This window comes from Littorina saxatilis, linkage group LG4 (genome assembly GCF_037325665.1).
Source record: "Littorina saxatilis isolate snail1 linkage group LG4, US_GU_Lsax_2.0, whole genome shotgun sequence".
Taxonomy (NCBI): domain Eukaryota; kingdom Metazoa; phylum Mollusca; class Gastropoda; order Littorinimorpha; family Littorinidae; genus Littorina; species Littorina saxatilis.
Genome location: NC_090248.1, coordinates 19,077,561 through 19,089,763, shown reverse-complemented (window position 1 = coordinate 19,089,763; position 12,203 = coordinate 19,077,561). Strand labels below are relative to the sequence as shown.

Below are 12,203 nucleotides of genomic sequence, written 5' to 3'. Positions count from 1 at the left end.
TGCCACACTGCTCTCAGCTCTTTATGTGAAACTTGGTTATCAGCTATTAATGAGTCCGAAGTAACAGGAGCGTTATTTCTGGACTTTAAAAAAGCCTTTGACCTTGTAGACCACTCCTTATTATTAAAGAAATTACAATGCTACTTAAAAGATGACTCTGCTTGTGCCTTCTTCGAAACATATCTTTCAAAACGGACACAATATGTATTCATCAACTGTAAAACTTCGTCGAATGATTATGTCAAAAGTGGTGTGCCTCAAGGGTCTGTATTAGGACCTATATTGTTCTGTATTTATATAAATGATTTACCTCTAAATGTGTCAGATGAGAAAGTAAGATGTGAGTTCTTTGCGGATGATTCATCAATCCACACCAGTCAGAAGTCTTTGGTAGCCGTCAACCAATCTCTTCAAACAAGTATAGATGGGATGACAGAATGGTTCACCACTAATGCAATGGTTATTCACCCTGTTAAGACGAAAAGTATGGTGATTACAACTAGACAAAAACACCAATTAAAACCCTTACAGCTTCAACTGTCAATTGATTCAACTCAAGTGCAACAAGTTAAAGAGCATAAATTATTAGGGGTTACCGTTGATCAAGAATTGAAATGGCAAACTCACTTGAGTAAAATTTGCAAATTAGTATCTAAAAATGTGTACTTATTGTCTAAATTAAGACATTATGCCGATGTGGAAGCACTCAAGTTGTTTTATTACGCCCACATAATGCCCCATGTCAACTTTGCTTCAACACTTTGGGATAACTGCAGTGATGTTCATCTCAAACGACTCAATTCTCTTCATCGCCGTGCTGCAAAACTAATTCTGCATGAGTCAAATAAGCCAACAGATGATAAATTAAAGCTCCTTAATTTCCTTCCCTTGAAAGATCAGTTGACGCTAAACAAAGCTGTCTTTATGTACAAAGTAATTAACAATAATGTTCCTGGATATCTAAAATTACATTTTAGACATGCCACAAAAAGATATGGGTCCCAGAACCTGATTCCCCCCATCCCTCGTCTAGACTTGTATCCAAGTCAAGTTTATCCTTCTCAGGAGCGTCTCTATGGAATTCCATACCCCTACCCCTCCGAAATGCCTCCTCTGTGAAAACGTTTAGGCGCCAGTTTCATTCCCGCTTAATGGGTAAATAGAACACTTTTCATGTCTGATATTTTAGTGCTTTTTACATTTAGTCAAGTTATGTTTGTATTTTGATTTGTTCTTTATGTGTATGTATTGATAATGATATACATGCAAATGATTGGGACAATTCCTCCCCACATTTTTTTTTCTCCATTTTGTTATTAGTTGTTTTGGATGTTTAAATGCAATGCATTATTGCAACTATGCTGCAATTTCCACACTATATTGTTTTTCCCATTTTTGAGTGTGTATACAAAACCATAACCCTTTTCCTTATTACTATTTACATTATGTACGTCTGTAAGAAACAATAACCTTGTCAATTTTACTATCTATATTCTGTGCGTCTGTATTAAGTGTTTGTATAAGATTGTAAGATTAGGCTTTGCTTAAAACCTCTATCCTTTGGTAATAAAGTTCAGTTTCAGTTTCTCTCTCTCTCTCTCTCTCTCTCTCTCTCTCTCTCTCTCTCTCTCTCTCTCTCTCTCTCTCTCTCTCTCTCTCTCTCTCTCTCTCTCTCTCTCTCTCTCAGTTTGGAATTCACTTCCATCATCCTTTAAGCACTTAAGAGTAGTTTAACGCCTTTTGAATTACCACACTTAGTATTACGCCAAAGATATGCTGTGCATTGTATATTCTGAACATATTTTTGTTGTACTATTGCTACATGTTCGATTGCTACCAGCGTGTACTTATAATTACTTGCATAGTATGCATTTGATTTTATGAATAACCACATATGTATGCTCTTCATGCCTCATATTTATCATCATCATCATCATCATCATCATTGTCATCATCGTCATCTTTATCATCACGTGCTGAAGTTTTCTGCCCTCCTTTTGTTGGTAAACTTTTTAACTTTTTAACTTTTTAATTTTTCAATTTTATCATTGTGTGTCTGTGCGTCCCAAGGACAGATTGTAAGAAAAGGCGTAGCCTTAAATCTTAATCCTTGTTAAATAAAGTTCAATTCAATTCAATTCAATTCAATTCTCTCTATTGTTTATTGTTAGAGAGAACCAGACGTATTTCAGTGCAATTGAGTGACTAAAAGGTTAATCAAACCTCAGCGTTCATCTCGAATTAGTTTTCATTTCTTTAAAGCGGCTGCTCGGCTCGTATTATCCTATTGGACAAAAAAAGGACGTCCACGTTAATTAACGTATCCATCTGAGTCTTTCATGCTCAAGCAGAATAATGATACAATGGGCTGTCACTTGCAAAGTTGTATAGCTAATTTGTGTGCCTGTGTATCTAGTGCTTGTACCTGTGTACACATACACCTGTGGCAGTGATGAATAAACAGAGTGATACAAACAAGGTAAAAAGACACACATATGCGATGATGATAAGCATTGTGCCTCCTAGGAGTTATTCAGATCTTCAATTACGTTAGACGGTGCGAAACACATTTTGCCATGTCGCGGTATCAAAGGTTAGTATAAATGTATTTCAGAAGTTTACAACTCAAATCTTGCAAGTTTGTAATACAAATGTTATAAAAAAAAAAAAGTGTTTTCATAGCAAATGCTAGCTGTTAAATATTCTGATTTAAATAATTCCAATTGGTAAACAAAATATTAAAAAATTAATAATAAAAATAATAATAATAATAATAATAATAATTGCGGTCGCTCCCTTCACCACTGTAGATCAGGCAAACTGCGCAGCGGATTTAAACGAAATGGGTACGCCCTGTTAGTCAAGACTCCAAGGAAACTCACTGTTGAGTATCGTTCAGTTTTAGCCACCGTTTCGACGGCTCGAAGGGAAACATGCCGTTAAAAAACGCCATTTTTGAAGGTAAGTGTGGTCAAGGGCCTATGACGTCATCCCTAAATATTGTTCAAATCCAATAAACCAATTTTTGAGCAGAAAAAAATGCAGATCTTTAAGTTTCTGACTAAACCATTGACGTTTAACTTCTAGGCTTCACCACTGAAAAAAAATATCCTTAACTTTTTGTGTTCAGTGTATTAATGGCCAACCCCCGTGCCACTTCTGTGGCACGTAAAAGACTTCGGTCATTCTGACAGAATTGCAGCTGGCTTATCATATACACCTAAAATCACAAAACTGAGTCGTGCAACTCTTCACGGGGTATAACCGATCAAAGGCCGAGCGGAGGCCGAAGGCGGCGCCTGACACGTGTGAAGGCAAGTTTTGTCTGTTTTCTAGGTATTGTTTGATTTATGTCGGGATTTAAGGTAAGCTACTGATTCAGCGATGACTAAATTTGTTTCTCGATGCATAAAAAGTCAGGGAGCGATTGATATTTGCCCGTAAATAGCCTTCAAAGCTGAAAATGTCGGCGATCGAGCACCGGAAATGGCTGTTCGATGGGTTTTGCAAGTAGAAATGTGCTTTATTTCACCAAATCAGCTCGTATTTGGTATGGGTACGGGATTCTAGAGGACGAAGGAGTCATAAGAGGTGCAAAGAAGTGCTATTTGGGAGTAGAATAAATCTTCCGAGCCAGTAGACAAGAGAAGGTCATATTTGAGAGATGCGCGTAGGCGGAGCTTTCCGACAAGCGAATGATACAGCAGATTAATCATTCGTTTTGATCAGAAACATAGTCTCTAGTTTTTATGAATGAGTTTTTTAATTAAAACAATCACGAGAACTCTCTCGCTTACCCTTAAAGGCTGCCATATTCGTAGCGTTCATTAATTAATTCATATTGTTTACATGTGCCAATAATGTTATAAAACTTTACCTAAGGGGATATATGTAATAACGATTGGCTGTAGCTTTCGAACACAGAAAATTTTATTTCAGAATTGCAAAGTGGTGTTGATAGTGTCGAATGTAAACAGAACAGTCTCAAAGTCACGCAGCCCGGCGAGGCCGAACGAAGTGACGTCAACGGTCTGTGTTGACGGTCTAAAAATAGCCCAAGTCCTGGAGAACTGTTGCTAAACAATGCAATAAAGAATTAATTATTTCTCGTAATTGGTAAGGACTTCAAACCTAAAACTTTGCAGGAAGCTTAATTTATACATCCCCGCAACGATGGGAAAAGCCCTGGAAGTAATTAAACTAATTAAATAGGACTCTATGTCAGCCTTCACACACTAAGCCAAATAGCTCTCTCTCGTGTACACCCACACACACACACACACACACACACACACACACACACACACACACACACACACACACACACACGCACGCACGCACATACGCACATACAAACCCATACATACACACCCACACACACTCATTCTAATGGGTTTGGAGCATCTGTTTCTACAGATGCAGTCTGAAGACGAAGAAATGGTTCTTGTGGCAGAGGAGGTGGAGGAAGAATTAGATGCACCTGTGCCAGGTCCATCCGGATCCGCTGCTCCGGCCATATGCCACAATTGTGGCAAATCGTTCGCCTATGGCAAAAATCTAAAGAGACATACAAGGCAAGTGCACTACCAAGGTGAACCCGTGGTGTGTACAGAACCAGGGTGTCTTAAAACGTTATTAGGGTTAAGAAAGGAATTTCCAAAAGGAATATTTACTTCTACACTGGAACCTCCCGTGACGACCTCTCCCAAGAACGACCCCCTCCTTTAGTCGACCAAATGTCTCGGCACGGATGCCTTTTACACTGTAACTAACCTCCCAAGAACGACCCCCTCCTTTAGTCGACCAAATGTCTCGGCACGGATGCCTTTTACACTGTAACTAACCTCCCAAGAACGACCCCCTCCTTTAGTCGACCAAATGTCTCGGCACGGATGCCTTTTACACTGTAACTAACCTCCCAAGAACGACCCCCTCCTTTAGTCGACCAAATGTCTCGGCACGGATGCCTTTTACACTGTAACTAACCTCCCAAGAACGACGCCCTTCTTTTTTCGACGACCGACCTACCAACATAGGGTAAATAACGACTTTGATCTTTTTACGCGGAACACGCACGCCGTTAGTTACGCATTTAGAGTCAGGGGTGGTAGTCTGTAGTCAGTAGTGCGTGCAAGTCCAGTGGCCTACGGCCGTCCTCTTCCCACCTATTGCTGTCACAATTGAAGGACTACACTCCAAGTAGGGAGGGGGAGGGGGGATAGGCGTAGTTTGAACGACACCTCAATAATGAATTGCTGTGTAAGTATTCTGTGAGTACCGCAACACGGTATGCCTAGTTGTAAGGCGTCCGACCAGTGAGCGGGAGGTCGTGGGTTCGAACCCCGGCCGGGTCATACCTAAGACTTTAAAATTGGCAATCTAGTGGCTGCTCCGCCTGGCGTCTGGCATTATGGGGTTAGTGCTAGGACTGGTTGGTCCGGTGTCAGAATAATGTGACTGGGTGAGACATGAAGCCTGTGCTGCGACTTCTGTCTTGTGTGTGGCGCACGTTAACTGTCAAAGCAGCACCGCCCTGATATCACCCTTCGTGGTGGACTGGGCGTTAAGCAAACAAAGAAACAAATTCTGTGAGTGTGAGCTCACCAACTGAGACCTCGGAGCAATGACCCATACTTTCCAGCTGAGACCACCTGCCTGACCCAGTTTACAGACACTGACCCGAGTTTTACCTATGAGGCCGTTTGTGTGTGTGTGTGTGTGGCATGTGAAGTCTCCTTTGATTTCTGAGAGGAAACTCTTCCTGTCCCAGTTTACAGACACTGACCTTTTTACCCGGGGTTAATGACCGAGTTTTTACCTATGAGGCGTGTGTGTGTGTGTGTGTGTGTGTTATGTATGCCTGTCTGTGCGCTGGTGAATGCACATACATCACGCTATATGTACATCAAATGGGGAAAAATGGGATAACGAACACAACTTCTTCTTCTTCTTTCGTTCGCCGTCACACCATCAGTTTAATCTGCGAGACGAATGACGTCGTGGCTTCCAGGTCTTGTCTGCTCCACGAACACAACTAAAAACTGAACGGCCTAACAGTTGCCTCCCCTTTAAAAAAAAACTCCCAATAAAGACCCCCTCCTTTTTACGACCGATTTATCTGGACATTTTCAAGGTCGTTAGTGGGAGGTTTTACTGTATAACTGCAGCAGAAAGGATCTAATTCAACCCACAAAAGTGTTGTTGTTTTATTTAAACATGTAGGTCCACTTCGTGTGGGCGTCAGGTTTGCCTGACTACAGAGAATGCAACAGGGTGTATTTGCCGGTGGTTTTCTCGGATCTTGCTCCTTGTAAAAAACATTTTTCTGCATGATCTAAAAACAAACAGAAACGGCTACAGGAAATGCACATACATTTATATTATCACAGATATTTGTAACTTCTAGAGATTTTAGTGTATGTATAATATGTGGATATTACTAAGACTTACAGGTATATTACAATTGCTTGTCTTAACATGTGCTTGTATAAGACATCAATGAAATGAGTAATTTTACTTTTCGTGCTACTATGCTGCCATAGATCACTTTGGAGATTTTCCTCTTTAGTCGGCTGGCCGGCAAAGTTACCAGCGGCAAAGTCCGCGGCCGCCCTCTCACCCTTTCTTTCAAGGCGTACAAATCCTTGCCGTGGCACACCCCTCCCCCTCCCCGGTGAGTAGACATGAAGGGGAATCCGCTAATAGCTCCCCCCCCCCCCCCCAAACCCGGGCAGAGACACAGAGCGCAAAACGACGCTTCCCGGCAACATCTGCTGCTACCCCCCCCCCCCCTTCCCCTCCCCCCCCCCCCCCCCCCAACTACGGCCGATGCATCCCCGCGATCGAATCAGACATCAAATGGCGCCGCCATCAGCTGCCCAAACAATATGAATTATTTAATGAACGCTACGAATATGGCAGTTTTTAAGGGTGAGCAAAATAGTTCTCGTGATTGTGTTAATTAAAAAACTCATTCATAAAAACTAGAGACTATGTTTCTGATCAAAACGAATGATTAATCTGCTGTATCATTCGCTTGTCGAAAAGCTCCGCCTACGCGCATCTCTCAAATATGACCTTCTCTTGTCTACTGGCTCGGAAGATTTATTCTACTCCCAAATAGCACTTCTTTGCACCTCTTATGACTCCTTCGTCCTCTAGAATCCCGTACCCATACCAAATACGAGCTGATTTGGTGAAATAAAGCACATTTCTACTTGCAAAACCCATCGAACAGCCATTTCCGGTGCTCGATCGCCGACATTTTCAGCTTTGAAGGCTATTTACGGGCAAATATCAATCGCTCCCTGACTTTTTATGCATCGAGAAACAAATTTAGTCATCGCTGAATCAGTAGCTTACCTTAAATCCCGACATAAATCAAATAATACCTAGAAAACAGACAAAACTTGCCTTCACACGTGTCAGGCGCCGCCTTCGGCCTCCGCTTGGCCTTTGATCGGTTATCCCCCGTGCTCTTGTTGTCGCTGACTTGGCAGTGGAAGGAAGCGACCCAAATATGAATTGAAATGAAAATGGCGACGGAATCGACGACACTTTCCCATTTATTTTAATATCCAAAGTTTACAGCAACAACAAAAAATGTCTTTGCATGTTGAACATGAGAGAGCGCCTGCATGGTAAGTCCACAACAGATAGTTGTTTCCATTGTTTTTAAATCACACGTTTAAAAAACAAAAACAAAAACAAATACATGTACCTTCTCGATGCAGGTTGAAGATTTTTTTAAATCAGAATTTTACAACAACAATAACAACACACACACACAAACTTCTCGTTGCAGGTTGAACAAGAGAGAGCGCCTGCATGGTAAGTCCACAACAGATGGTTGTTTCCATTTGTGTTAAATCACAAGTTTACAACAACAACACACACACACACACACACGTACGCATGCACACCACACACACACACACACACACACACACACACACACACACACACACACAACTTTTCGTTGCATGTTGAAGATGAGAGAGCGCCTGCATGGTAAGTCGACAACGGGTAGTTTTTCCTTTATTTTTAAACTAGCAGTTAAGCCCGGCTTCGCCCGGGAGTAAGCGGAGCCCTGTAGCAATTTAAGACGCTCGCTATCCCATTATCATTAGCTTTACCTCCTTTGTTTGGATACAAAAAAAGAGTTATCTCCCTTACCTTCTAGAAATTTCCGGAACTGTCCAGTTAATTTTTCATTTTTCATTTCTTCCCCTCATAGGAGCAATAGCGAGTCTCTAATATCACTGGCATGATGTGCTTGCTACAGGTGAACAGAAGGCACTGAACTGGTCTTGCACCATATAGGCTGTATTCAATAAATGGGAGGTCCATAATCTGAAAAAGGAAACAATGAATCAAGAAACTAAAACCCAGGTGCACATCTGCGGCACCTAGGGAGTGTACGTGCACACTATCTTGTTCCTGCCTCTTGCCATCTCAGAGGTATGGCGACCACAGACAAAAAAAGTTATCTCCCTTACCTTCTAGAAATTTCCGGAACTGTCCAGTTAATTTTTCATTCTTCATTTCTTCCCCTCATAGGAGCAATAGCGAGTCTCTAATATCACTGGCATGATGTGCTTGCTACAGGTGAACAGTAAGCACTGAACTGGTCTTGCACCATATAGGCTGTATTCAATAAATGGGAGGTCCATAATCTGAGAAAGGAAACAATGAATCAAGAAACTAAAACCCAGGTGCACATCTGCGGCACCTAGGGAGTGTACGTGCACACTATCTTGTTCCTGCCTCTTGCCATCTCAGAGGTATGGCGACCACAGACAGACAGACACACACACACACAGACAGACAGACACTCTCTTTTATTTATATGTATAGATCACAAGTTTACACAAACACAAAAAACCTTCTGGTCACAGCAGGTTGAAGATGAGAGAGCGACTGATGAGTCGAGCGCGGGTGGAGACGGACATCCCGTGCGTGAGACGGGTCCCCCACCGTTACATGGTGGCCTTGATGGCGGCCTTCTCGGCCCTCATTACTGTGGGGACAGGTGCTGCCTTCGCCCTCGTCATCACCCGCTTGTCTGAAAAGAAAAATGAAGACAGGGTCAACTTGGTGTTTACGGATGTAAGGAGTATTACGTATTGCGAATATTCGATAATAGAGAGATTAAATGTACAGTTTTAGTGGTAGTAGCAGTGGTTAACTTAAAGCTGTGGTCTATTTATGACTTTCCGGGGCTACGAGGTTGAAAAATAGGGATACAATCATACATGTACAGAATTCTGTACAGCAAACGCTAACCGAAACCCCACCTATTCGGCGTGTATGACCTTGAGTGCTTCAGTCAACGCTTGAATTTTGCAGGGATAACATCCGGTTTGCTCTCTCAAGACTGATCATGTTTTATCTTCAAGAGAGATCAAGGGGAAAAAATAAACGCCCCGGCGATGATAATTCGAACTCTCGACCTCGAGACTTCGTGTCTCATGTCCTAACCACAAGGCTACTGCGCCAATTGAGAAAAAGAAGGAAAAACATTGATATGAATTCATGTTATGTTATTCTTGAAGCAGCATGATTTAAATCTCTATCCGCCTATTGTTCAGAAGTGAATACATGTATAACTATTTCTTAGATGTCTGTTTTCACTGCACAGAGCTTTGGAGAGATTCAATTACTGTTCTTGTCATTTTTCTTGCATGTTGTAAATAGAGATATCGCAGCTATTTGCATGGCGCGAATGTCGTGTAGCATGACGGTGTAAACATGTACTGCGATTCCGTGAAACATGTTTGCAAATAAAGGCAAATTTTAATGGCAATGTTTACGTTTTTGCAACGCATGAATGGTAATTCAAGCGTAGAATGATATAAAATTATCAATTTTGTTTTATCTTTGACAACACTGTGAAGTGGCCTAGCGGTTAAGACATCGGCCCCGACATTTCGAGGCCTTGAGTTCGAATCCCTGCCAAGTCGTTTATTTTTTCTGCTCGATCCTTCTTGACAAATATGCTCAGCTCTGAGAGAGCAAACCGGATGTTACCACTGCAAAATCCAAGCGTTGACGGAAGCTCTCAATGTCATACACGCCGTATAGGTGGGGTTTCGGGTAGTGTTTGCTGTACATGATTTTAATTTTTGAGTCACTTGAGAAAAAGTGACTCTATGTAATCGGTCAGTGTTAGTCTGTCCGGCCGGCCGTCCGGCCGTCCGTAGACACCACCTTAACGTTGGACTTTTCTCGGAAACTATCAAAGCGATCGGGCTCATATTTTGTTTAGTCGTGACCTCCAATGACCTCTACACTTTAACGATGGTTTCGTTGACCTTTGACCTTTTTCAAGGTCACAGGTCAGCGTCAAAGGAAAAATTAGACATTTTATATCTTTGACAAAGTTCATCGGATGTGATTGAAACTTTGTAGGATTATTCTTTACATCAAAGTATTTACATCTGTAGCCTTTTACGAACGTTATCAGAAAAACAAGGGAGATAACTAGCCTTTTCTGTTCGGCAACACACAACTTAACGTTGGGCTTTTCTCGGAAACTATAAAAGTGACCGGGCTCAAATTTTATGTGAACGTGACTCATTGTGTTGTGAATAGCAATTTCTTCCTGTCCATCTGATGCCTCATATAATATTCAGAACTGCGAAAGTGACTCGATCGAGCGTTTGCTCTTCTTGTTATCCCTATTTTTCAACCTCGTAACCCCGGAAAGTCATAAATAGACCACAGCTTTAAGGAAAATGTATGTATCATTACGCATTCCGCGGGCCATAACGAAACCGACAACGGCGTCTTGGTCCGTGCGTTTCGTTTCACTTTCGTTAACGTGATGGGAGGGAAGACAACTGTTGCAATAATTCGAAAGAGTAGCGACCCATGTCTGGACTCTTCACTGTTGAAAAAACAAGAAAAGTCATACACGGAGCAGACGACACACTGAGCCGAAAACAAGAACAAAAGAAACGATTATTGCAATGTTGTTTGTATTGATACATCTTAATGTTTCTGTGATACATTTTAACCACTCAAATGTTGAATAGGCGCATGCAGAACGTTCGGCGTGTACAGAATTTTCAGAAAGTGAATTCGCTGGAAGAGAAGTGTTTGCGTGCATCTTTCTCTGTCTGCAGATTCACTCATTCCCTGATTCCGATTCATTTCTTTGGCTGAGAATTTAGTGCATCAAACCTGGAATAAATCACACATGAAACTTGAACGTTAGCGTGTTCAATTCATAGCTCATAATTCAGTCTCCAAATTTGTAGAACCTGCACTTGTAATCATAACAAGTCATTTTAGATCCCTTTGAAGTTACGGAATGAACTCCGATGAACTGTACGAATGCATTTCGTTTACATGGGTCAAAGAAGGAATTATCCGCATGATCGAACAAGGGAGACAACTCTTTTGTGTAAATGATGTCCCATGGTTGACAACGTACGCCATTTTCGGTGCATTTTCGTCGACTGAACAACCAAATTAATTAATTATGCTTAAGTTTGGAGCTCAATTCGTCAATTAATTTCACTACAAATGTTCTTTGACTTGCTTACATGGACTTGTATCAAAAATAAGTAAAGAATGTCACTGGATTCTGAGCTATGAATTTAACACGCTAAAATTCAAGATTACCATGTTAAGTTGTTCAGTAACATACTGGTTATAAAGAAATGTATGAATAAACATGCGTTCGCTGAGTTTTCACATAACATTCAGGGCTCGTTATATTACTGTCGATTTAACCACCGCTCGTTAGCAGATGAAAGGGAGCAAACGTAAACTTTGACCCATAACCTTTGAATTGCGCACAAAACGCTGACGTCTCCACATAAAAAAAGTACCGATAACCACTAACACTAACACTCACACTGTACACAGTCTAATAATACAGCTTTTCGAGTTTGCGAACATGTTAGAAACTTTAAAGAAAAACAAAGTTATTGGAGCAGTCAAAGAAAATCTGTTTTCGAACAATCACAGTGTTTTCAGGTATGCAAACACTTTCGACACTTTAGAAAAAAACACTCCACAAAAGCAACAGCATAGGAAGAAATTTGAGCCACCCAAGAACATGCCAACCTGTCGTTTTTTTCGTCGTCACTATTATCAGCTGACAGCAGCAGCAGCAACAGCAAAAAAAGAATAGCAGCAGCAAAAACGTCTTCTTCATCTTCCTGTCTTTCTTCCTATTCCTCCTTTAAATGTAT

The 12,203-nt window shown here is 41.3% G+C and overlaps 1 protein-coding gene across 1 annotated transcript in view; it reads left to right on the top strand.

Moving 5' to 3' along the window:
- The window catches only part of LOC138964165 (vesicular glutamate transporter 1-like), a 48,919-nt gene that overhangs the window by 16,167 nt on the left and 20,549 nt on the right, over positions 1-12,203 (top strand). The window contains exons 2-3 of the mRNA XM_070336055.1: positions 7,805-7,830; positions 8,898-9,108. Coding sequence (XP_070192156.1) covers positions 8,908-9,108 — 201 coding nt within the window. The 5' untranslated portion in view covers positions 7,805-7,830; positions 8,898-8,907. The remainder of the gene's footprint in view (positions 1-7,804; positions 7,831-8,897; positions 9,109-12,203) is intronic.